Source organism: Barbus barbus, assembly GCF_936440315.1.
Source record: "Barbus barbus genome assembly, chromosome: 16".
Taxonomy (NCBI): domain Eukaryota; kingdom Metazoa; phylum Chordata; class Actinopteri; order Cypriniformes; family Cyprinidae; genus Barbus; species Barbus barbus.
This window is the reverse complement of record NC_136744.1, coordinates 130,680-157,766: the sequence shown is the minus strand read 5'-3', so window position 1 is coordinate 157,766 and position 27,087 is coordinate 130,680. Positions and strand designations below refer to the sequence as shown.

At 39.8% G+C, this 27,087-nt stretch overlaps 1 protein-coding gene across 3 annotated transcripts in view; it reads left to right on the top strand.

Moving 5' to 3' along the window:
* The window catches only part of LOC306882097 (neurexin-1a-like), a gene marked incomplete at its 5' end in the record, with an annotated part of 208,431 nt that overhangs the window by 105,570 nt on the left and 75,774 nt on the right, over positions 1–27,087 (top strand). For all 3 annotated transcript variants that reach the window (XM_079436563.1, XM_079436565.1, XM_079436564.1), the window contains 2 exons: positions 332–535; positions 2,649–2,675. In XM_079436563.1, coding sequence (XP_079292689.1) covers positions 332–535; positions 2,649–2,675 — 231 coding nt within the window. The remainder of the gene's footprint in view (positions 1–331; positions 536–2,648; positions 2,676–27,087) is intronic.

Here is a 27,087-nt window from a genome sequence, read left to right as displayed (position 1 = left end):
GTAGGGGTAGTCAACCCTGCTCCTGGAATGCTACTGTCCTTCAACTTAAAACCACAATCAAACACACCTGAATCAGGAAGGTAGCTCTTCAAGAGAAGAGGAATCAGGAAGGTAGCTCTTCAGTTTCACTTCCCATATCAATAAATTAAACATCAAATATTTGTGATGCTGTGAATATCATTTTCACTTACATTGTGGCCTCATGAACTACTTTTGGGTGGAAATGTATTTTATTTTATTAAAATATATATATATATATATATATAATTATATATATATATATTGTGATTAATGACATTGATATAGTATAATCTTTACCTCTCATCTGCAGACGCCACCATTCTCAGTTACGATGGCAGTAAGTTCATGAAGGTACAGTTATCTGTAGCTATGCATACAGAGGCTGAAGATGTTTCGCTACGGTTCCGCTCCCAGCGGGCATATGGTGTTCTCATGGCCACCACTTCTCGAGACTCCGCAGACACCCTCCGTTTGGAGCTGGATACAAGTCACGTCCGGCTCACGGTTAATCTAGGTATCAGTGCTAAACACATTCTATCACACACCTGTGCCCAAATGTATTCAATCTTGTTCATATCTAGACAGAAATGAACTTTAAACAAAACCTTTTTTGCTGTCTATGCTGTCATGCACTTAAACATCTCTTCAAAGCACATCACACAGAAAACCACCGTTGTCTTTATGGTGGACATGCTCAGAGCCCTTCAATGCTCAGAGTCTGCAGCTCTCCGTACACACTCAAACACCTCAGCTGTGCTCTATGTTAAAGGGGAATGCTCTGTGTTGTGTAACAGCCCTCTTTGTTGCCCTTCCCATCTGAAAACCAGCCATTTATCATAGAATAAGCACTCTGTGATTTTCACTTTGATTAATACATTCACAGGGGAAGCTGTGCACTTTAGTTATCGAGGGGTGAGAACCAGAAGAGCGTAAGTGACATTTCACCAACTTTACAGGAGAGCCAAAACAAAAATTTTATTTTAAAAATTTAAATTTGTGTACTGATTTCAATTGTTTATAATACAAATTTGTACACTCATGGATGACAGTACGTTTGCCAGTAGAAAGAGCTCATTAAGAGCTTTCATTTGATGTATATAGCTCCATTTCACCAAAAATGTCACATACGCCCTTCTGGTTCTCACAAGTTTTAACTGCTTTTAAATATGGGTGTGAATCACTGTAAAACAACTGACACACTCTCTTATATATATATATATATATATATATATAATACACACACAAAAGAATAAATGTCATCTAATTATAACTCTAATAAGATTACAAGAAGATATAATAAGATAACACACTGCTTATAGGGCTTTTGCACAAGCAGCAGTAACTGAAGCATAGAGAATGAGAAGGGATTGGGATTTATTGTAGATTTGGTTTTTAGTACCTGAATGACAGCGCGAATCTGCACAGCTCACAATCCCAAATTGAATGTTGTTAGCCTGTTAATATAGACACAGAAATTTTAAAACTAGCAAGTAATTTGCTCAATGAATTGCCACAGTATTTAAATGCTCCTCTAAAACAGTATTGTGGAAGGTGTCCAAATATATGCAAACAATATACCATAACTCAGGTTTTTCAAACTTCCTTTTACCTCAGAGCAAAGAATGAAGAAGAACTTAATTTATGCCAGAGCCTTAGAATTTGTATAGCTCAACCAAAAAGCATTAACTTTTTTTTTGTGGCACAAAAAATAATATATTTTGAGAAATATCTTAGTGTTTTTAACCATAACAGAAGTCAATATAAGTCCTTTTTTTGTTTTTTTGTTTAATACATACCAGTGTTACTTTAGTAAGAGCATTTTCTCGCATGATGAGCCAGCTCTGGTCTTTGACTGCGTGCGGCCCCTTCTCTGCTGAGGTTGATGGCACACTAGGCTGAGACCCTGCTTCTGGTGAACTTGGATGAAATATCTCAATAAATCGCTACCTAAAAACAGGCATACTGATTTCAGTGGAAACTGATTTTCTTGATATTGTATAACTGATAACTGATATTCTTCCATACCTTTTAATCAAGGAATTTACTTTATTTCATTGAGAAAAGTCTGCATCTAATTTATGAACCACCCACAATCCACCTTTATGTAACCAGGTGCTACACTACATGCTATAGCACTGCAGAGAATCTCAATTTTCTAAGAACATGGTCTGGAAAGTTTGGGTGAGCAGCCAATAACAAAGAAACATGGATTACTAGGCAGTTTACCAGTCATTGTCACAGCCTGGCCAATGGTATGATGCTTTGGCATTTCCATTCTTAGTCAAATACATTTCCATTAGTAATCAAATCTGTACATATATAGAGAAACAAGAAAAAAGTTTACCTTTCACTGATCATTTGATGAAAGTAAAAGAAAAAGTCTTCTAACCCATATTTTTACTCTATTTGTGGAAAGTGCCACTTAAATGCTGCCTATTTGTACAATATTCCTAGAAAGAGTTCAAATTCACAGCAGGACATTTGGGTGAATACGATGGCATGCACGAGCATCAGGATCATTGGTGTTGTTGTGTGTCCGTCCCCAGAGAAGTGGGTTATGTGCTTCAATATCTGCAGATGTTACTTTGAAGGCTGAATTTACATGCCATTTATTCTTCCCCATCTAGACTGTGACAGGATAAACTGTACCACAAGTAAGTGAAACTTTCTCTTCTTTCATACCTTCCATTTACTATTCTTAAATGCTTGCTACCTGTTTTTTTTTTTTTTTTATTAATGTAATTTTCTTTGAATTTCACTTATAATGTTAGTAATGTTTTAAGCACAAAACATGATCAGTTTCCCTTTTGTCGGAAAAGCTTTGTTTTGGTGCAGTGCAGGACTTGTCAGTAAACGGCCAGTGTTATGACATCACTGTATCTCACTGCTCACCTCTGCTGAGCAGGTTATGGAAGGATTAAGGAGTTGTTGAGATGGTCTGATACAAATGTCTACCACAATGTGGAGGAAGTAGATAAGTCATTATGGCAATAAAATGCTTTTATTGTGAGGAGGAGGAAATTTTGAGCTCTGAAACTTAAACTGAAAGTATTTTTTATAGTACAACAGCCTCTTGTATGTCAAAAGACCAAGAAAATTTGATCGCCTTATGATGTCATAAGGCCAATTAAACATCTGCAAGTGGCAAATGCACTGTATGAATGAATGAATGAGGCATTTATTCACAAGATTTATTCGTACATGGACACATGTGATGGTACTCTCTCTATATTTGTCCCTCTGCTATCTATATTTCGACAGGCTTATTTTCAAAACATGCCTTTTTTCAAAATTCAAAACACATACCTACACATACAGTTTACTGCGGTTTCCAGCTGAAATGAACAGTGGTAGAGTAAAACACAGACAACTTTTATTCCTTTTTACACAAAATACAATTACAGGAGCAGATTTTAAATTATTAAACAAATTATTTTCAAGTAGTTCCTTGCAAAATGCTGTGATTTATGAAATTATATTATGATATATGATTTTTAAACTAATACAATCCTGCCTATATGTCTCCCTTATGTGACACACTGTCTTAAGCCGGGCTCACACTGTGCATTTTTTAAAAAGTCCTTTAGGATTGTTCTTGTCAGACTATACGAACGTGATGATCATGCCACACTGTGGGATCTCAGTTGTCATTAATGTTAGACTGTACGACAGTCAAGACGAGTTAAAAATGGGTGCGCGCTAGAAAACTTGTCCAGAGTTTTACATTATCAACCCATACACGTCCAATGACTGCGAACTGCATTGCACGCGGGACCGAAATGGTAGCTATCATGAAAAGTATATGAACGGCGGCAATACCGGCGTATTTAAGGAGAATAGTGTATGCAGCTCTACACACCCTCATGAAAACAGTGGCACATCCAGTATTTATATAGAAAAGGCAACATATCAGATGAACTCTGTGAGCGGTGGATGGGAGCGCCGGAGTTTATGGCGGATAGAATAATACTCTAGCATTAATTGTGCTCATAGCTTGTCTTGAAAAACGGAGGCAGCTTGACATTCATCGTAGGGGTAGTCAAACTGCAGGACTGTGCGCTAAATCTTCTGACACTGCCAGAATTTCGTCAGAGGTGAAATTTGATCGCAACAGCCATTAATCGGCTCTCGGTGAACATGTCAAACCAGCAATCAAAGACTACAGATTTTAGCCTAGGATTATAGGAATCTTTTAGGATTTTCAAAAATTTCTCTCAGACGACCAAATCGTGGCCAAAATCAGAGTGTGAGCCGGGATTTAAAAAGATCACTCTTAATGAGCTGATGATCTGAATCAAGAATGTTAACTAAGGCATACAAATAAGACATCCATAATATGCAGATCAGTGGACCACAGCAATAGAGGACCTTAATGAGGGCCCGTCTTCACAGGATTTGGGACATTCTTAGTTGTTAGCACAGTAACAAGATTCAGAAATTCAGAAATTAACTCAGTGGAGAACAAATCTCATATATCACTTGCATTTAGTCTCATGATGTAGGTCAAACCGGTAGTCACACACAGGTTAGTAAATAGAGAATGGTGAATGAAATCCTTGCAGTTTCTTGGACCATAACCTGAGTTCAGGGGCGTCATTCATTATCTTTGAGAGGGCATGATGGCACTTGTGTTTTTTTCCCCTTTTTATTCTAAACATTCCCAAACGCATTAACTATTTCATGAAATATCTCGAGTCTCACATTTATATATTATGATGGTCAAAGTAGCCTAATAATGTAATAATAATGTATTACCTATGCATAAAAACCTCTGTTTACGTAACAGATATGAGTGTCATGCCATAATATTTTTAATACGACTGACTTTATATTTAATGTGAATATTAAAAACATTGTAAGTTAGGCTACTTATCATAACACTTTCATTGTACAGAAAGTGTAAGGAGAACGCTGAGGCAGAACTAGAATCCATTCACAGAAGTTTATTAGAAGGATTAGCAGTAGACAGAAAGGTTCATTCAGGCAAAGGGTCAAAACCAGAGTAACAGTTGAATCCATTTACCAATACAGGGGCAATCCAGAAGACGAGAGTCAGGAGGCAGGCAGAGGGATCAAACACAAACATCAGTCCAATCAGGCAAACAGAGCAAAGGGGCAAATCCAAGTAATCAGAACTCGTAGTAATCAGGCAGAGTAGTACACAGGTAATCAGTCAGAGAAATAACAATTGATAACGCTAAAAAAAAAACGCCTCAGTGCGATGTCGCTCTGGTGAACGTTAACAGGTTAATGAGAGAATTCGCCGGAAAGAGGTATTCAGTCAGCGAACGAGAGAAAACACCGTCATTTTAGCGATGATTCATCTGAACACCTCTGATTGGTCACTGCATTCATAAGCTCAACAGCTCAGCGCCAGCCAGCGAACACAGCACGCACTGAACTATTTAATCACGCTGGTGTGATTGTATCAAATATAGAAAATATTATTCGGCTGTTTTTTGTCTTTTGGAAGCTGCATTTAAAATACACTTGGCTCAAATATCTGGGGGGGCACGTCAAAGTGAAGGGGCACGTGCCCCCTCACTTTGAATGGGCATGACGCCTCTGCCTGAATTAACCATCAATCAGTAATTTTACACTCAAATTGTTCATTGAATGGTGATTGTCTAGTTGTGTGTCATCTCAGATCTGGTTGAGTCTGGAGTGATGTTTTGAGAAGCCAGTCAAGGATGATAACTTCAGTGATGAGCTGACTTGGTGGCATCCAATGATTTGTTCATTAAGACATTCTGATTAACAGAATCCCAAAAAGGTTTTAATCAGTCAAACCCATCCTAAATTTGGGATGTAAACATGTTATCTCACCTCATATCAATCAACATACTGCACTATGATCACACTGTTCTTTCAAGTTTCCTGCTCTTGTTCTGTGTATTTCTGTGTACCCTTTGAGTTGGTTTGTACAAATACAAAAGTCCAAATGGGTTTTGAGCGTGGTATATAACAGGTTCTGTGTTGCTTTAACAAGGCTGGTTCTATTATGTGACAAAAAGCCTAATCCATATCTACATATCCTGATGATGGACAGATGTGTAAATGTGGTGTCATCTAGACAGCATCTCTGATTTTATGACCCAAATGGTCCGTGTATGGAATCAGGGCCTCCAGTGGAATCATGTTTACTGCTCTCGCACAAATTTTGGTCATCTATAAAGGTTGACTGCCATGCATTACTTGCCATTTGTTTAATAAATGAAACGCACAGGCAGCTGACAAAGGTATTATTACCTGTAGCACCGTTGCTTTCGGTCCATCTGAGTCATCATAGGAGCAATCCTTCGTAGATATTTCTCCCCATTAAGGAGCTTTGCTCTTTGCATATCAAAAATCTCATACCACCGAGTTTCTTTCTTGAGAGAATGGGTATAACTGTTGTACCATGGCGCAGTACGTTTTTCTCTAACCTTTTTCAATTTGAGGGGGGCAACAGCTTCTAATGTATTAGAGAAGATAGTGCCCATGTTGCTAGTCATTTCGTCTAGTTCATGTGTATTTATGGGTACACAGAGAAGTTGAGATAAATCAGGCAGGTTATTTGTGAATCTGTCTTTGGTGGCTGGAACAATAGTTCTGCCCGGACGATAACGCGGAGCCATATAATTAATATCAGTAATACGCAGCATGTACGATACAAGGAAATGATCAGTAACATCATCACTTTGAGGTACGATATCTATATCGGTAAGATCAATTCCATGCGATATAATTAAATCTAGCGTATGATTAAAACGGCCCGGTGACGTTTTGCTTGACTCCAAAAGAGTTTATTAGGTCAGTAAATGCAAGTAACGCATCATTTGTATTATCAACGTGAATGTTAAAATCTCCGACAATTAGCACTTTATCAACATTAACCAATAGATCTGAAAGGAAATCTGCAAATTCTTTTAGGAAATTTGTATATGGCCCTGGCGGTCTATACACAGTAGCCAGAGCAAGAGATAGGAGAGATTTATTTTGCATATCTAACAGTGTAACATTAAGCAGAAGTATTTCGAATGAGTTAAACCCCTTGTATCCTGTTTTCTGAGTAACATTGAGAATATCACTATATATTGTTGCAACACCGCCGCCACAATCAGTCTGACATTGCAATTACAATAATCACACACATTTTGTGGTGGATACTCTTTTCCGAATAGTTACAAAAGTTTGTTGGATTTTTTATTCTTAAGTCATTGTCTCCAGCTTTTGCTAAATCTATGCAGCTGTTTTGCACCAATCAGAATAATCTCAAACAGCTGTGAAAAGGACGGGGAAAACTGAACAACCCATCACATCTTGTTTGCTAGCTACTGCCAGCCAGTTGTGTAGTCCTAGGTTGTGTGGCATATCTTGAGATCCCTAAAGTAACCAACTACTAAACCAACTACTATGCTCCTAACACAGGGATAGGAAACTCTGCTTGGACACATTTTCATTTCAACCCTAATCGTCACACACCTGAATAATACTTATAATTTTAAGGATTAGTTGAAAATTACAAGCGGGTCTGTTTGGTTTTTCACATTTTTGCTCACATTGTTTAAAACTGCAAATTCATTAAAAACAAACAAACAAAAATAATAATGTACATTTTGTTATTGTGCAACAAAGAATTGGTGTTAGAATTTACACAGAATAATTTAAAACAGGGACCGTTCTAGGATTTCATTTGGACAGACCATACAGTATCACCAAATGTCAAAACATATTATATCTCTAAACAAATAATTTGTCTGAATGATCAACATTAAGGATTGAAAGTCATGAGCATTGTCATTAAACAGTAGGGCATAGCATTAGCCATTGGTAGGTCATGGGTTTGATTCACAGGAAAAGCAAGAATTAAAAATGTTAAACTGTTTACACTGAATGCACCTGTGAAAATGATCTGAACCAGACAGTTATTGAAGTACAGAGGATGGATTCAGTGATGGCAGAGTAGAACTGTTTCAGCAGCTCCTGTGGCAGGTTGAACTTCCTCAGCTGGAGAAGGAAGTACAACCCCTGCTGGGCCTTTTTCACAATGGAGTCTATGTGAATGTCCCACTTCAGGTCCTGAGAGATGGTGGTGCCAAGGAATCTGAATTATTCCACTGTCGTTACAGTGCTTTCCATGATGGTAAGTGGGAGGAGAGCAGGGGGGTTTCTCCTGGAGTCCACAATCATCTCCACTGTTTTGAGCGTATGAGCTCCAGGTTGTTAAGACTGCACCAGACAGCCAGCTGCTCAGCCTCCTGTCTGTAAGCAGACTCATCACAATCTTGGATGAGGCTGATCAGTGTGGTGTCGTCTGCAAACTTCAGGAGCTTGACAGAGGGGTCTTTAGAGGTGCAGTCGTTGGTGTAGAGGGAGAAGAGCAGTGGGGAGAGAACACAGCCCTGGGGAGCTCCAGTGCTGATAGTATGGGTGCTGGATGAGAATTTTCTCAGCCTTACTAGCTGCTGCCTGTCTGTTAGGAAGCTGGTGATCCACTGACAGACAGAGGTGGGCACGGAGAGCTGAGTTAGTTTGGACAGAAGGAGGTCTGGAATGATAGTGTTAAAGGCCGAGCTGAAGTCCACAAACAGGATCCTCACATAAGTCCCTGGTCTGTCTAGATGCTGCAGAACATAATGCAGTCCCATGTAGTGTTGTCACGATACTGGAATTTCTAACTTCGATACGATACCTTGAAAAATATCGATACTCGATACCATTTTCGATACCACGGAGAAAAAAACTGCCACAATATTAAGGGGGTAATTTTTTTAATTTAAAGATAAATGTAACAAGTCGAGAACATGCGGTATATTTTACATGAACACAAAAATGTCTTGAGGTACTGCATTTGTTGATTTATTAATCTTTTATTAATCTTAGTTAAATGTTAATTGATACTAATGCATGTACGAATTAAAATCCAAAGTTCTATTTGTTGATATTCTCATTTGCTTCATAACCAAAATATTTCCAGATATAGGGCCCTATGAAATCCATTTTATTTTTTTCTACATTCAATTTTTTCCATTTTAATTTTTCTGGATTCCGTTTTTTCCCGTTTTAATTTGTCTGGACTCTTTTTTTTAATGGTCAAATTAAATGCTATTAATCTAAAAGCATGTCTAATTCATTAAAATCATGAAAATTATACAATTTAACATTTAATTTATTAAAAGTGTAACAAAAATGACACGTTTAGGGCCGTATGAAATGTTTTTTTTTTCTCACCTTATGTTTTATTGTTACCAAATTCTGTGTTTTAGCATGTATATTATTTGAATGCATACAAACAATTTTTATTTATTCTTACAGTAGCCTTATGAAATGTGTTTTCCCCCTCAGAAATTCTGTGTTGTGTATTTAAATTTTACTGGATATCAGATGAAGGCATAAAACAATTTTAATTAATTTATATTTGAATTAATGAAAATTAAACATTTACATTTTTGGCAAATGAAGGGGATTTACTATTAAAATTAAAATATTTTGTGATTATTTCTTTAAAAAAAGTTTACAGTAGTAGTAAGTAGTAGTATTATGTACATTCTACTAAATAATAGTAATATAGCCTATTTCTGGCACACGGTCTTTAATAGGCTAAGTTAAACCGAACTTTTATTTTGACGGGTTGCCGTGAATACTTCTAAAGTTCTGTGTGTGTATGATATGATGCTAGTTTTACTCAAATTAAATGGTAAAATGCTCGTAAAGTGCCTTTCAGATCAGTTCTGGAGATATTGTTGATGTATTTATGTCTTCATTGAGAGGGCAGACGCTGAAATCACCGCGAGCGCCACATTAGTAAACACAACCGCACGTGCAGCACATTCACACAGAGACGCGCAGAACATGCAGGATTCATATTTAAATCGACTTTTGCAGCTTAATATTTACAGATACTAGTCCATATCGCGATTTGATTTAAGTGTAATGACCTACTTTTGATTAATTCATCCAAACTTTGACAAATCCCGTGACATTACGCGTTAAACTGCAAATTCTGTTTTTATGACTGGATTCCGTGCGCGTTCTCTGCATCGCGGAGATCATAGATCCTACAGATAGCACTCCTGCTGTGTTCTTTAACAACCAGAGCAGTCATCTTTCTATTCACTTCACTTTTGCTATTTAACCAGAGCGAAGGAGACGAGTGCGGTCACGTGTGGTGCTTGTCCACGCGCCTTTGGAGAGAAGTGAAAGTGACAGCTCGGCTAGTATCGGTGTATCGATACTTCGGGAAATTAATATTGGTACCGTTCAGATATTTCAGTATCGATATTTATCGAAATATCGATATTTTTGACAACACTAGTCCCATGTTTATTTGGGATGGGGATGATGGTGGAGCGTTTGAAGCATGAAGGGACTTCACACAGCTCCAGTGATCTGTTGAAGATTTGTGTGAAGATAGGGGCCAGCTGATCAGCACAGGTTTTCAGACAGGCTGGTGTGACACCGTCTGGACCTGGTGCTTTCTTCCTCTTCTGCTTCCGGAAGACCTGGCGCACATTGTCTTTGCTGATCTGAATTGCAGGTGTGGGGGAGAGGGGGATTGCAGGAGGTGTTAATGGTTGTGGGGAGAGGTCTTCAGGGCAGGTATGGGGTGTTTTTTCAAACCTGCAATAGAACTCATTCAGATCGTCTGCCAGTTGTTGATTCCCCACAGTGCTGGGGGATGGTGTCTTGTAATTGGTGATCTCTTTCAGACCTTTCCACACTGATGCTGAGTCACTGGAAGTAAACTGAATCCTTAACCCTTTAGGCGCCAGGGTTTTTTGGAAAAAATGCTGGATTTTGACATCAAGATTTCAAAAGCTTGTGGCTTGAAATGGCTTAAAGATAGAGATCTACTGTAAATTAGAAAAATGTTGGGCATGACCGAAAGTTTATGTGGGGTGTAAATATACTCATCTAATTTGCATATTATGACGTCATCAGGGGCGGCCCTCTTGAATTTCATAATATATAGGAAATAGTAGATATTGAATTGATGTTTGATTTTTTATTATTTTTTTTTGTCTTTTTCTCCTCATTCCAAATAATCAGAAAAGAGGAAACCAACAATAAAACAGGAGAAAGTACTAAATTATTACTATATTACTATTCTATATAGTAGTAAAACGCATGTGAACAGTAGCCTACTTTTTGATCAGTTCATCAGTAATATTCAGGAAATAATAGATATTGAATGGATGTTTGAACTTATTTGCATGTTGTTGTTTTTTTGTCTTTTTATCCTCATTCCAAATTATCAGGAAAAGAGGAAATCAACAGTAAAACAGGAGAAAGTAGTAAATTATTACTATATTACTGTGCCATAGTAAAATACATGTGCCTATTTTTTGATAATTTGACCAGCTATCTACCCAATCAGGTATCTATGTGACAGTTTATAGTTCTTGAGAGTATGGTACCTCTCATTGCATGGCACAGCACACAGATCTACCCCAAACTGACTGCACCTGTACTGTCTGCCCGCAGCCCTTAGAGCACGCGCGATCAGAACAAACAGCGCAATCTGGCCGATTATCAGAGAGCAACAGCTCTTCTATGGACACTAAGACCACATCCACCCCTGCCACCCCCATCCCCGTTGGGCAAAGTGTTGAAATGATCACTTGTTTGTGCTTTGTGAACGATCGCGCCTTGCGCAGCGGCACCATTGTGCGGAAAAGATGTACCGGGAGAAGCGCGATCATTAGACGGCCGATCGTCATTTCCAAAAGGCAAATATTCCCCTTCAGAATCGGCGAATGACATTTGCAACACATCCTCACAGTACAACTTTTTATTAGCCGTTTGGCGATTTTCTCTCACAAATCTCACAATTTACTCAGACGCTATGAACTGAATTGCTTCCGCATCAATGACACGATAGCTCACTTACTCTGCTATTTCCTCGAACAATTTTGGTCTAGAATCGAAGTACTACATGTCTGCCATCTAGTGGAAGGGAATACAAATGAGATATTACACCAGATTTGGAACTACAGCCCATTTCATGAAGTATGACGTCTTGTCGCAATTTTGCGACTTTGGCGCTTAGAGGGTTTTTTTTTTCAGAATAATTCCTCTTTGCCACTCTGATTTCCTTTTTCAGTGTGTATTTGGCCTGTTTATACAAGACTTTGTCTCCCTTCCTGTAGGCATCTTCTTTGGTCTGATGGAGCTGTTTTGCAGTGAACCACGGTTTGTCGTTGTTGTAAGTTAAATGAGTCCTGGTAGGAATGCACATATCCTCACAGAAACTGATATAAGATGTTACAGTCTCTGTGAGCTCATCCAGATCGGTGGCAGCAGCTTCAAAAACACTCCAAGCAGTAAGGTCATGATAGGCTTGTAAAACCTGCTCTGTCTTATTGGTCCATCTCTTTACAGTCTTTACTACAGGTTTAGCAGATTTAAGTTTTTGCCTGTAGGTTTGGTATAAGATGAACCAGGCAGTGATCAGTGAGCCCCAAAGCTGCCCATGGAACAGAGTGATATGCATTCTTTATTGTGGTGTAACAGTGATCCAATATATTACTGTCTCTGGTGGGACATGTAATATGCAGGCTGTATTTTGGCAGTTCACAGGAGAGATTTGCTTTATTAAAGTCCCCGATAATGATTAAAAAAGAGTCTGGGTGTTGTTGTTCAGTCTCTGTGATCAGATCAGCGAGTTTCTCTAAAGCCAGGCTCACGTGCGCTTGCGTTTGAAAGTAGACACTCACGAGAATGAACGAGCAAAATTCCGCAGCGAGTAGAATAGCACTTCTAGATCTGAGCAACACATCTTCTTTAACACTGTTACAACTGTACACCACCTTTCATTGATGTAAAGGCATGTTCCTCCGCCACTCAATTTCCCCATTGATCTGCGTTGCGGTCCACTCTAAACAGCTGAATACTCGGCAGATGAAGCGCGCTGTCTGAAATGGCATCGTTCAGCCAGGTTTCCATGAAACACAGAGCAGCAGAGTGTGAGAAATCCTTATTTGTTCAGGAGAGCAGAAGGAGTTTGTCCGTTTTGTTGGGCGGAGAGCGGAGATTTGCTAGATGGATCATAGGCAACGGCATTTGAAATCCACGCTGTCTGAGCTTCACAAGCGTGCCAGCTCCGCCAACTACTATGTCCATCAAAATATCAGAATAATTGTAAACTGGTGTTCAAAATATCGCGTGGTGTATACTGACGAATGTCCAGCAATTCGTCTTTAGTAAAATTGATTGCAGGGATATAACTAAAGACAGGACAAACTAATAAAAACATAAAAACAATTGCGGACAACAGCACGGAGGCTGCCATGAGCGGCGCCATCTTGACCAAAAAAAAGGGAGAACCTATATGGTGTATGCAACAACTGGTAGTTTAAGGTGCTTCGAATGAGGTGATTTAGGCCATTAAAAGTTTGCATGCCCACATAATCGAGAGCGTGAACCAGGGAATAGGCCTGCTGTCTCAGGAGAAGGAGAAGTGGTGGAGCATAATGCTAAAGAGGAACAAGCAGGTTCATCAGAGGTAAGTGATTCTGGTGCTGCGCCGTCCGCTATGGAGGCAAATGAGTATGTTGTCAATGATATAGATACTAATGTGAATGAACGTCAGCAAAATGGAAATACTGCAAATACTGTTACTGTACAAAATATAAATGCAGATGAGCAGCAAGATAATATTGTGGTAGTTGCAGGGCCCAGTTCAAGTAGATGTTAGGAGCCTGTTTGTTTGGGTTCAAGAAAGAGAGAGTTGTGTCTAAGCAATGATGGTAGTGCAATGGAAGATGTTTTATCAGATGAAATGGTTCTATATTTGATTATGAATGTGATTCACAAGGAGGTTCTGTTTGTGAACCTGAAGGTGATTCTCAGGATATGTCCATTAAACAGTAATTAGTAGAAAATAAATAGTAGAATTTAGTGTATCTTACCAATTATGTTTGTATTACTCTGTGGCCAACGATAATAATACAAGATTGGTATTTTTGTTAACTATGAGCAAGGTAACAAAAGATCTCAAGACAGTAACTTATTAAGCACATAAACATGAAGTGAAGCACGTAAAATTAAGCACGTAAAATGAAGTTTATTTGCTACTCTACAAAACAAGGAACTAAATCATTGAAAACACACACACAGTTATGAAAATGAGAATTACTGAGATTGGAGGAAGTCCCAAAATTCTAGTACTTGATCGCAACCTGAGACAATCACAAAAGCAGAGATTTGGCGTATCTTTAACTGCTTAAAATCAATTCGCACCAGTTCAGCGAGAGATGAACTTTGTTTGTGTTACTTACGTTTTGGTGAAAGCTGACAGCGGGGTTTCCTTTCCTGGCAGAGGGAATCCCGTCTCTGGTTGGTTGCCGATCAGTGGTTTGGATGACGTCGCTTTGGGAAAACCCTCGTGGTGAATGGGCGTTGCTTGGTTACGCAGGATCTTCAGAAGTCGGTTGCCTCAGCTACAGATGGTGATGCTGAAGTTCTTTTGAGAGTTTGTTTGCATGGCTTTAGGCTTTGAAGATTTCGGCAGAGTCATGAAGCTTCAACAGTGTGTTTGAGAGTTATGGATGGCCCAATCGCGTGATGCAGCGCCTGAGCGCAAGTTGGAAATGCGATCAAAACATAGGCGAGAGAGCGAAAAAGCATTGAATCTGTCCGGACATTGAGTTTTGATCAAGGCGCATAAGTCTGTCCCACGTCGTGGTGTTCCAATTGGCTTGTTGCAAGGCGGGGCCATGCCCCATACTGTTCCTCTTCGGGCACAAATTAACATACTTAATCTTCCACGTGGGGGAATATCTCTGCAAGTTTAGTTAATACTCCTAAAAAGCGTCGTACTGCGAGCACTGTATATGATACCAACTTTTCATTCATATAAAGGTCTTGCACATAAAATAAGCTTTCATCCAACACTAAACTGCAAATACCTTGCATACACAGGGTACATATCTTTACCTACTAAAAGGGGTACAATACATAGCTTAAAATTCCACCGATTATATAAAACACATCAAGCATATAAAAGACCTATAACACATTATTTGTGGATATATTTGCTCTGATTGTCTTTTAACAGTCATCATTGAGTTCATGTGTTTCTTTTTCTGCAAAGAAAAGAGCGCGTTTTCCTTAGTCTGTGGAAAGTGTCACGCGGTGTGGCTCTGGTGAGCTTCCCGCTCAGAGTGAAGCTGGAAATCTGTCATTTGTGTTTATCAGATTATCGATTTATGCTGAAGCTAGTCACGAGACAACACTGAAGCTCTGTTGCTTAAGTCAAGTCAAGTCAATATTATTTGTATAGTGCTTTTAACAATGCAAATTATGTCAAAGCAGCTTTACATCGGCTTGATATAAAGCTGGGTGGCTTTATATCAGCTTTACAGTATTTACACGGGGATATAGTTTATCGAAATAGTGTCATTCTCTTCTGGCCAGACAAAATCAGCAGTTTAAATCTAGACTAAATCAGAATCAGATTGTGCAAAGGACTCATCTGGTTCCTGTGGTCTTGTCCCATTGGCCGTCTTGGAGACAGGGTCTTCACTGGGGATCAGTCTCTGGGGCTCATCTAGGTGTCCTGGCTGTAGAGGTAATCTCTAGGTGCTGATCCACCATTTGATCTAGATACAGTCTGGATCTGGGTGGCTACGGTGACCTCGGAATAAGAAAGAAACAGACTAATATTAGCTTAGATGCCATTCTTCTAACAATGTAACAAGTACATAAGGTGTTTTGGGAAGTTTTCCCAGTTCCGGTTGACCTAATTAATGCAGCCTAACAATACTTTAACGGATCTGAATTATAGAAATGCGATAGTGTATTATGTGTAACCCAGTGTGGAAAAACATTTTTCAAGGCACGTCAGTGTCTATAACTTTTTATCCTTTTGAGCATTATCAACTCTGTATGATGATAGTAAAGCCTAGAGTGTCTTCTTTCCAAAGATACCTAATTTGTTTGTGTAGCACACTTTGTCAGGAACTGTTACCATTTTAATTTAGGTAGGTTATTTTCACCTGTGAGGCCCACAATGGGGGGCGAAGGTTAACAGGTTAAATCATTCTATGTTTACGTTATGCAGAGTGATGTAAAGTTAACATTTGCCGATTTTAAAACAAAATTAAGGAAATATGAGAGCTCCGGTCGGCGGTGTGAAGATGAAAGGCCTCATGGTAGACTCCGGAGCCACTAAGCACATTGGGAAATTCAAGGATTTTGACTCAAGTTTTAAGCCTCAGAGCCATATTCTGGAGTTGGCTGTTGGAGAGCGGGCCAGCGGCATCGCATTGAAGAAAGGCACTGCTAAAGTGCGCTTGAGAGACAGCAAAGGTCGCATTGTGGACATGATGTTGATGGAGGCGCTCTATGTGCCATCATTTTCCCAGGACATCTTTTCCGTTAAAGCAGCAATTGCGCACGGAGCGACAGTCATCTTCAAGGAAGGGCAGAATCGGCCCATCCACAAAAATGTTACAACTTTTGATATTCATATGTATGATAGACTGTTTTATTTAAGTACTCTTACAAATGAGATTGATGAGTGTAACGTGTGCTATGATCTTCAGACATTGCATGAAATATTAGGTCACTGTAACTATCATGACGTGCTGAAGTTGGAGAGTGTTACAGATGGGATGAAAATTAGAGGTAAAACTGACAAGTCCAATTTGAAATATGAAGTTTGTGTAAAAGGCAAATTTGCTTAGAACAGAAATAGAGATCCAGATGAGAAAGCAAAAGATGCACTTGAACTTGTCCATGCAGATTTGGCTGGTCCTATAGAGCCAGCAGGAAAAGATGGTTTCAGATTTGCTTTAGCGTTCACAGATGGCTATTCAGGAGCTGTGTTCACTAATTTCCTGAAAACTAAGAGTGATACTGTTAAAGCCACAGAGAGGTTCATTGCTGATGTTGCACCGTATGGTAAAATCAAGAGTATAATATCAGATAATGGAACAGAGTTTACATCTTCTGCGTTTCAGTCACTGCTCAGTAAAAACGCCATTAGACATGAAACCTCAGCTCATTATTCACCCCATCAGAATGGGACAGCTGAAAGAGCTTGGAAAACTCTGTTTGAAATGGCAAGATGTATGTTAATTGAGAGTAAATTACCAAAAGAGTTGTGAACATATGCGGTACAAACTGCTGCTATAATCAGAAATAGATGATACAATAGACGTCTTGGACAAACTCCATATTACCTGATAACTGGGAAGAAGCCTGACCTGTCCAAAATGAGAGCGTTTGGGTTAGAATGTTATGCATATAAATATGACAAGAAAATCTTGTCTTCTATCCAGACACAGGGAAAGCACTCAAAAATAGGCTGGTAAAGTTTGTTACAAAGAGTACCAATAAATCTGACACTCAAACAGAGGAGAATGTGTATGAACACTTTGAACATAGGAAGGAAGAAAGCTGAAACCCAGTTACTAAAACTTTATATGACTACAATAATCCTACAAGAAATAAAAGAAGAGTGTGATGCTAAAACCGACTTAAAAAGTGAGAGCAGTCAGAGTGCTCTATATCCAAAGAGAGAGAGGAGACCCCCTCAGCACTCAAGTCAAGTCAAGTCAAGTCTGCTTTATTGTCAATTCTTCCACATGTACAGCACATACATACAGAGAATTGAAATTGCGTTACTCTCAGACCCTTGGTGCATACAGTTAACATTTGAGACACTGACAGTAGACGTTCAAATACAGATAAATACAGTTTAAACATATGTACATACACCTATACAGATATACAAATGAGGACATTGTAGAAAAATAAAGAAAGAGATAGATAAAGTGGCATAAGGCACATGGCAGATAGAATGCAAACCAGTTAAATAAAACAAATCTGTGCAGATATGTGTATATGTATAGAGTGTATATATATATATACATATATATATATATATATATATATATAGTGCAAGAGGAGCTTATCAGTCTGAGGACATTGTAGAAAAATAAAAAAAGAGATAAATAAAGTGGCATAAGGTACATGGCAGAATAGAGTGCAAACCAGTTAAATAAAACAAAACTGTGCAGATATATGTGTAGTGCAAGAAGAGCTTGTCAGTCTGTTAAAGTGACAAGAGAACAGTCTTTTTATCAGACTATCCGAAGAGGTAGTTTGCAGTCAATGCTGGATGAGATAGTGATCAGTTCAATGCTACACAAGTGACAGGTGCTGGTCACAGTTTTTAAGTGGGGTGGGGGGGGGGTGGAAGGGTCCTGGGGATGTGGGGAACTGGGGGGGGGGGTCGTAGTATTAGTTTTCAGTATTGCATGGGGTAAAAGAGGGGATGGGGGGCAAGGACGGGAGGGAGTTCAGCTTCCTGACAGCCTGATGTATGAAGCTGTCCTTCAGTCTGCTGGTCCTCGCCTGGAGACTCCGCAGTCTCCTCCCTGATGGCAGCAGACTGAAGAAGCTGTGTGTCAGGTGGGTGGGATCACCTGCAATGCGGAGGGCTTTTCGGGTGAGACGGGTGCTGTAAATGTCCTGGAGGGAGGGGAGAGAGACACCAACGATCTTCTCAGCTGCTCTCACCATGCGCTGAAGTGACTTGCGGCAGGATGCGTTGCAAGCGCCATACCACACAGTGATGCAGCTAGTTAGGATGCTCTCGATGGTGCCTCTGTAGAAAGTGCACATGATGGGGGCCGAGGCTCTGGCTCTTCTCAGTTTGCGGAGGAAGTAGAGACGCTGCTGTGCTTTCTTGGCCAGTGCTACAGTGTTTTTAGTCCAGGAGAGGTCCTCTGTGATGTGCACACCCAGGAACTTGGTGCTGCTCACTCTCTCCACAGTCGCACCGTTGATGGTCAGAGGGGCATGCTGAGTGTGTACTCTCCTGAAGTCAACAACAATCTCCTTCGTCTTCTCCACATTCAGAGAGATATTGTTGTCACTGCACTACCCGGCCAGGCGGCTCACCTCGCTCCTGTAGTTTGTCTCATCTCTGTTGCTAATGAGACCCACCACAGTTGTGTTATCCGCAAACTTAATGAACAGGTTGGAGTTGTGTGACGGTGTGCAGTCGTGAGTCAGCAGAGTGAAGAGGAGAGGGCTCAGCACACATCCTTGGGGGGCCCCAGTGTTCAGTGTGATGGTGTTGGATGTGTTAACCCGTACTGCTTGAGGTCTCCCGGTCAGGAAGTCCAACAGCCAGTTGCACAGAGAGGGGTTGAGCCCCAGCTGGACCAGTTTGTGAGTGAGCTGTTGAGGGATGATTGTGTTGAATGCTGAACTGAAGTCTATGAACAGCATCCTGACATATGAGTCTTTTTTGTCCAGATGTGTGAGGGCTGGGTGGAGGGCAGTGGCGATGGCATCATCGGTCGAGCGGAAGGGACTGGAAGGGGTCCAGGGAGGGGGGGGGCAGACTTGATGTGGTGCATGACTAGCCGTTCAAAGCACTTCATGAGAATAGGAGTGAGTGCTATTGGACGGTAGTCATTGAAACAGGATGGAGATGACTTCTTCGGGACTGGAATGATGGTGGTAGCTTTGAAGCATATAGGGACAATGGCCTGATTTAGCGAGATGTTGAAGATGTCTGTGAAGACATCAGTGAGTTCCATTGCACAGTCTCTCAGTACACGCCCAGGAATGTTGTCTGGACCCGGAGCTTTGCGTGCATTGATCCTGCTGAGGGATCTCCTCACACTGTCCGGGGACAGCGTCATCACCTGGTCGCCGGGAGGAGGTGGAGTCTTCTGTGCAGTGGTGCTGTTTTGTGCCTCAAAGCGAGCAAAGAAGGCATTCAGCTTGTTCAGCAGGTGGATGGTGCTGTCACAGGTCCGTGGTGGGGGCTTGTAGTCCGTGATGGTCTGTATCCCCTGCCACAGGCTCCGAGTGTCTCTGCTGTCACTGAAACGATGGGCTATCCTCCTGAAGTACTGTCTCTTGGCCTCTCTGATGCCGCGGGATAGGTTGGTCCTAGCTGTTTTCAGGCCCTCCTCATCTCCATCTCTAAAGGCAGCGTTCTGAGCCTTCAGAAGTCCGTAGACCTCCCCTGTCATCCACGGCTTCTGGTTGGCCCTGACAATGATGGACTTTGATGGACTGCTCTTTACAAGTCTTTCAAAAACCTTCATGACTATAGATGTGAGGGCAACTGGGCGATAGCTATTGAGGCAAGAGGGTTTATTGTTCTTTGGCACAGGGATAATGACAGATTTTTTAAATGAGGTGGGAACCACGGAGGTAGCAAGGGACTCGTTAAAGATGGAAGTGAACAAACCAGCGAGCTGATCAGAGCAGGACCTCAGAACACGGCCGGTTATCCTATCAGGTCCGGCTGTTTTTTCAGGTGTTTATACATGTTTATACAGTACTCTCCTCGCCCACTTAGTTTTGAAGGGCATTCTTTTCTTATCAGGTTTGAACTGGTGCTATATTTTTTAAAATGGACTTAATGGTCCTCAATAGGCTTACATTCCCCCTCACACACCACAGCCCCAGGTAAGTGGAGCCTAACATACCATTAAATCTTCTGCTTAATCTCATATTCAAAATAAAACTGAATATCCACTGAGGAACACAATCATTTTGTCATAGTGTCCTTTCAAATGTAGAATCCTTTCATTTCCTATGACAACTGGTCAATGCATTTGTTTCTAACTGACAGCTCAAACTATGAATCATTGCAGCTTTAGCGCCACCTGTGAGTACCACAAAAAAAAAAGACATACCTTGCATCAGGAAGTTTTGTGCGAAGCTAAAATAGTGTTATCTACAGTTTATTTCCAGTTTATGTGTACTGCTAGAATTTGCATATTGTTGTTGGGTGAAGTTAGTGATGGACTGAATCTATCAACAGCATACTGTATACTTCTTTACTGCGAATGCGATCGAGTGATTATTATTACTCTCATGTAAATTATTGTGATTATAATTTACAACAGCTGTTTACATGCTTATTTCTGATGTTACGTGGATTACATGCTTTACATAAATGTAGATGTTTCATGATTTATGTGAAATTCCACCATGATGTTATATACTTGAGTGGAGAAAAAATGTTAAAGAAGAAACGTCTGCCTTGTACTACATTCTAACTGGTTGTACCACAATGATTTCAACAATGAATAAACCAGCACCAAATTAAGAACTCCATAACACTAAAACACAGACCGTTTTACAATACCAAATTATTAAATGCTACTATTATTTTATCGAAAATATAATTTATTGAATAATAGTATTTAATAAAACTGTCTACATTACAAGTTTTGATCATGTTATCGCAAACATTGTTTTCATAATGCAAGGCACAACATGTGTCAGGTGCGGGTGAAGGGATGAGAGCGAGGACTCACTTGCAGGAGGAAATAGGGCTTTATTAATAATAAAATAAAATAAACAAACAAAACTATCCCGTAGGGGAAAACAGACTGGCAAGGCAGGACAAGGCTGGACAGGACAGGACAGGACATGACATGACATGACATGACATGACATAGTTGAAAAATCACTAAAGATGCAACTGGAAACCCTGTCTGCATACAGGCAAATATCTCCAAAAAATATAACAAACAAAACAAAAAGAAAAGATTCACACAGTATAACCACAATGGCACAAAATGGCAGCATATTTATTTTATCAACAAAAAAACAGACGTTACACAAACAACCCAACATTAAAAATGTATTAAAAATACATACATCTGGCATAACATCCATATGAGACTGAAGAATGGCATCTTGTTTGACTTTGTCATTTGTGAAATAGAGCTGTTGTTTGATGTATAATAAATCAGATTCCTTCAAAGTAACGGCACTGCACAAAGAAATGTTATGAATGCATGGTACACTTGCAACCGAGCCATTTCCACTGTATCTACTTTCTTTTGCCTTATAACGGTCAGAGTTTTGAGGTAAATAACGTTTTCTTCTCCTATTCAATGTCAGTAGGACAGGCTCATCCATTTCATCATACTCCATCTTTTATGTTAAAAATCTCAATCTGAATTTGAATCTAAAACAATCTCCACAGAAAAAAACAGCTCCTCAGCGCGCCGTTATATTGAAACCTCTCGAAATCATATGATTTGATTCGCGCCTTCTGATTGGTTCTCAGAACATAGAGGCTTTTGCCAACAAACCAATATTTCTGAATGGACTGACGCTGGGATTTAGAGGATTTGAAGCAAAAATATTTGTTGAACGTGTACTATGTGCCGTAAGCATTCGCTCAATGTCATTATCTCATTTTTGACAGAGGTGGCGTTTAGCGGCTTTTGCATCTGAACTCTTCATATGTACTGCTGATGCTCCGAAGAGCCATGTTTACCATGACTACTATCTATGTGTGCCTGGGCTATCATGCCGACCGGCTTAACACTAATGGCCTATGGGCTATGTAAACCTGGGCTACCACGCCGACCCACTTAATCTGACTTGCGCTATGTGTAATGTTCACAAGTGTTAACAAGAATATGCATTGCAATCCAATAGACAAGACCCCAGGACCCTCCTGAGCAAATGTCATAAATTATTCATTTGATAAATGTCATTAATATAACAGTATTCTCTAATTATATAGAGCCATTAGGAACAATAAAAGCACTTGTGTTTGATGCTGCGTGCAGCTGAAATCGACTGCACACTAAGCACAGCTAATGATACATCAACTTTAGATTTAAACAAATGTGACGTTGAGATTACGCCGCTGAATATAGTGAACCCCGGTTGAAATTCATACACAAGAATGTTTATTTCATTTAGCCTGTTTTCATGTCTGTTACTATAGGCGTTTCCTTAGAGCGAGTACATGCTCAAGAGTGTGTTAGCTCCATCTGTATAAACACAGATGCGTAAATGCTGCTGCTAATATGCTTTATATCTCATTCCTTCATACAATGCAAACTGCTAACATGACACTTATTTTACCTTGTTTATGGTTGCTCATTTTTGAATTATATTAGGCAGACCACACAATACACACAGCAATATGGATTAAAAGAGCATTCACTTATCTTAGATAAAGAACACGACTCACACGTCTCCCGGAAATCCTGTATAATTTAACCAATCCAACGACGACTTCGAAAGTCCTGAAGTGTTTCCAGATAAGTGTGTCGTATGCATCAGATCTTTAGCCAACGTTCCGTGGGTGTGACGTCTGAGGCTGAGTCTAGACAGGTACTGACCATGTACTCTAGTTAGTGGCCAAGCCCCGAAGGTGCTTAGGCACCTATTGTAATCGTTAGCGTCTTCTTCTTCTTCTTCCGTTTCTTCTGCTGAAAGTCAATGGCAGCCCATAGAACCGATTGCGGGAACGTTGAAATATTTGGCACACTGATAGAAGATATTGTCAATAATAACCACAGCAAATTTGGAGTCTCTAACTCAAACTCTCTAGCGCCACCACTTGTCCAAAAATTCAATTTTGAAATGCTAATGACTTTTGAACCGTAAGCCACAAAATGAAAATGATTTTTTCCTCTGAATCCTTGGCTCATGCCGAGTCAAATCAAGTCCAAAATTCAAAAATCGTAAGCTTTAGTTTTTTCGCTATCTTCAATTGTTCGTAAAACCTACTTTGTCGAACTCGTCCTAGACGATTTGTCCGATTCTCACCAAAATTGTTTCAGATCATCTACAGACCATGGTGGCAAAAAGTTATGGAATTCACGTCGAATCGTCCAAGCGTTCTCGAATACCACACTAACGAATTTGACGAAAAGCACGCAAAAATTTATCTGAGGCTATATCTCCGCAAGGGTTTGATGGATTGACACGAAACTTGGTGGGTCTTATAATATTCATTACCTGAGGCGACTTGCAGTGTTTCAGCGCTGTGCCACCTAGTGGTTTGGCCTAAAATCATAAAAATGGTTTCTTTAGATTCGGTGCATCATGCTGAGTCCAACCATATTTTACGAACGCATTGACATATCATTACGAAACTCGGTATGCTTCTTTGGCACCATGCCCTGATGGTACTCAAAACATTTGGAGGCAGCGCCACCTTGTGGTCTAAAGTTATAATGAAATTTCTAAAAGTGCTAATAACTTTTGCTTACATTAGCCTATTGTAATAAAACTCATATTGATAGATTCCTTGGTTCATACCGAGAACATCGATGCCAATTTTGCTATAATTGGATGAACTTTCTGTCCGCCATTGTGATTCATGTTGAAAACCTACTTTTTCAAACTCTTCCTAGACCGTTAGTCCGATTTTCACCAAATTTGACTCGGATCATCTTCAGACCATGCTGACAAAAAGTTATGGATTTTGTGTTGATATACAAAACAGTTTTCGTTTAGCGCGTCAACGAATTTGCTGGTAAGATTCCAAACTGCATCTAAGGCTGTATCTCAGTGAAACTTTGACATATTCTCACCAAAATTTGTATGTGACATTGTGACCTCACACTGACCACGCCACGTCAGTTTGGTATCAGCGCCACCTATTGGTCAAGAGTAATAAGCCATTCATTAATTATTAATAATAATGAAATTTACAAAAATGCTAATAACTTTTGATTGCATTAGCCTATTGTAATGAAACTGGTCTCAAATTATTCCTTGGGTCATGCTGACAATACACATACCCATTATATCATAGTAAGTCGAGCTTCCTGTCCGCCATTTTGATTTATGTTGAAAACCTACTTTTTCAAACTCCTCCTAGACCGTTGGTCCGATTTTCACCAAAATCGAATCATATCATCTTCAGACCATGCTGACAAAAATTTATGGATTTTGTGTTGATAGACAAAACCGTTTTCACATACCACAACAACGAATTTGAGACATGATGCCAAAGTGACACTTGAGGCCGTATCTCTGCAATGCTTTGGCATATTGACACCAAACTTTGTGTGTGCCATTGTCACCTCACACAGAACCCACCACATCGATTTGATAACAGCGCCGCCTATTGGTCGAACGTTATAAGCCAATAAATCATATTACTAGAGGTTTATATATGATTTTTCAGCCGTTTTGACTAAATTAATCATAAAATGGCTTCAATTATTAATTTCTGCAGTTGGTCTGATGTTCCAGCCAAACTTTATCTCTGCCCTTTTGATTTATTTTTAAAACCTACTTTTCCGAACTCCTCCTAGACTGTTGGTCCGATTTTCACAAAAATCGAATCATATTATCTTCAGACCATGCTGACAAAAAGTTATGGATTTCGTGTTGATAGACAAACAGTTTTCACATACCACAACAACGAAGGACACTTGAGGCCATATCTCTGCAATGCTTTGGCATATTGACACCAAATTTTGTGTGTGCCATGTTCACCTCACACAGAACACACCACATCGATTTGATGATGGTGCCACCTGTTGGTCAAAAGTGAAAAGTCATTCAATCATATTACTAGTAGTTTTAAATGATTTTTCAGCCATTTGGACTACAATAATCTTAAAATGGCTTCAATTACTCATTTCTGCAGTTGGTCTGATGCTCCATGCTATGCTTAGCTGGTTTTCACATACCAAAACAACAAATTTGAGGCATAATTCCAAAATGACACCTGAGGCTGTATCTCTGCAATGCTTTGGCATATTAACAGCAATCTTTGTGTGTGCCATTCTCAACTCACACAGAACACATTATATTGACTCGATAACAACACCACCTATTGGTCAAACTTTATAAGCCAATAAATCATTTTACTAGAGGTTTATATGATTTTTCAGCCGTTTTGACTAAATTAATCATAAAATGGCTTCAGTTATTCATTTCTGCAGTTGGTCTGATGCTCCTGCCAAACTTTCTCTCTGCCCTTTTGATTTTCTTTAAAAACCTACTTTTTCGAAATCCTCCTAGACTGTTGGTCCGATTTTCACAAAAATCGAATCATATCATCTTCAGACCATGCTGAGAAAAAGTTATGGATTTCGTGTTGATAGACAAAACCGTTTTCACATACCACAACAACGAATTTGAGAGAAGATGCCAAAGTGACACTTAAGGCCATAGCTCTGCAATGCTTTGGCATATTGACACCAAACTTTGTGTGTGCCATTGTCACCTCACACAGAACATACCACATCGATTTGATTGCAGTGCCACCTGTTGGTTAAAAGTGAAAAGTCATTCAATCATATTACTAGTAGATTTACAGTTTTTTCTGAATGCTTAAGCGCTAATCGTGATTCTTGTAGCACAATTTCTAAAACTATTAATACGTATAGCAAAACCACTCACTGAGTTTGCAAAACTAAAAGCACAAACACTGCTTTGCATTCAGTTTGCAATTTTGTAACACACACTTTGCAAAACTGTAGGCACAATTCACTGCACAACACTCTTTTTGCAGAACTTTAAACACAACTCACTGCTTACACTCAATTACCAAATTTCCAACACACTCCTAGCAAAATTATACACATGTATGGCTATCATTAACACTATTTTGCCAACTGTCTGGCACACTTTCACATGTGAAAACTGTTTTAGATAATTACTTCACTTTGCAATCAGCATAAGCACTATAAGTAAGCCACAGGTAAGCTGTCTGTGTGGAGTACAATGGAAGGAGCAGTAAGACTGAGAAGAGTGAGAATCAGAGGAGGCCGAGGGAGAGGACGTGGAGGTGAAGAAGCGAGATGGTTAGAGGACGTTAGAGGAAGAGGAGAAGGAGGAGCAAGAAGAGGACGAGGAGGGGAAAGAGGAAGGGTAAGAAGAGTAAGAAATAGAATAACTGATGACATCAGAGCTACAATAGTGGACCATGTCATCAACCATGGGATGACCCTGAGGGAAGCTGGCCAACGGGTTCAGCCTAATTTGAGCCGCTACACTGTGGCAAGCATCATTAGGACATTTCGAAATGAGAATCGGTAAGTACTTTGTAGCACTGCCATACTCTAATGAGAAACACAACAGTACCATACATGCAAAAATACTGAAATTGTTGCTTTACAGAATTGCTAGACGTCCAGATGTTGGGGGCAGAGGAAGAATGTTCACTCCAGAGCAAGAGACCCATATAGTGAACATGGTGATTGCCAATAATGCAATAAGACTGCGTGAAATACAGCAGCGCATAATTGATAATGACACCATCTTTCAAAATATACACAGTGTAAGCATTTCTGCACTAAGTCGTGTACTTGCGCACCACAGAATAAG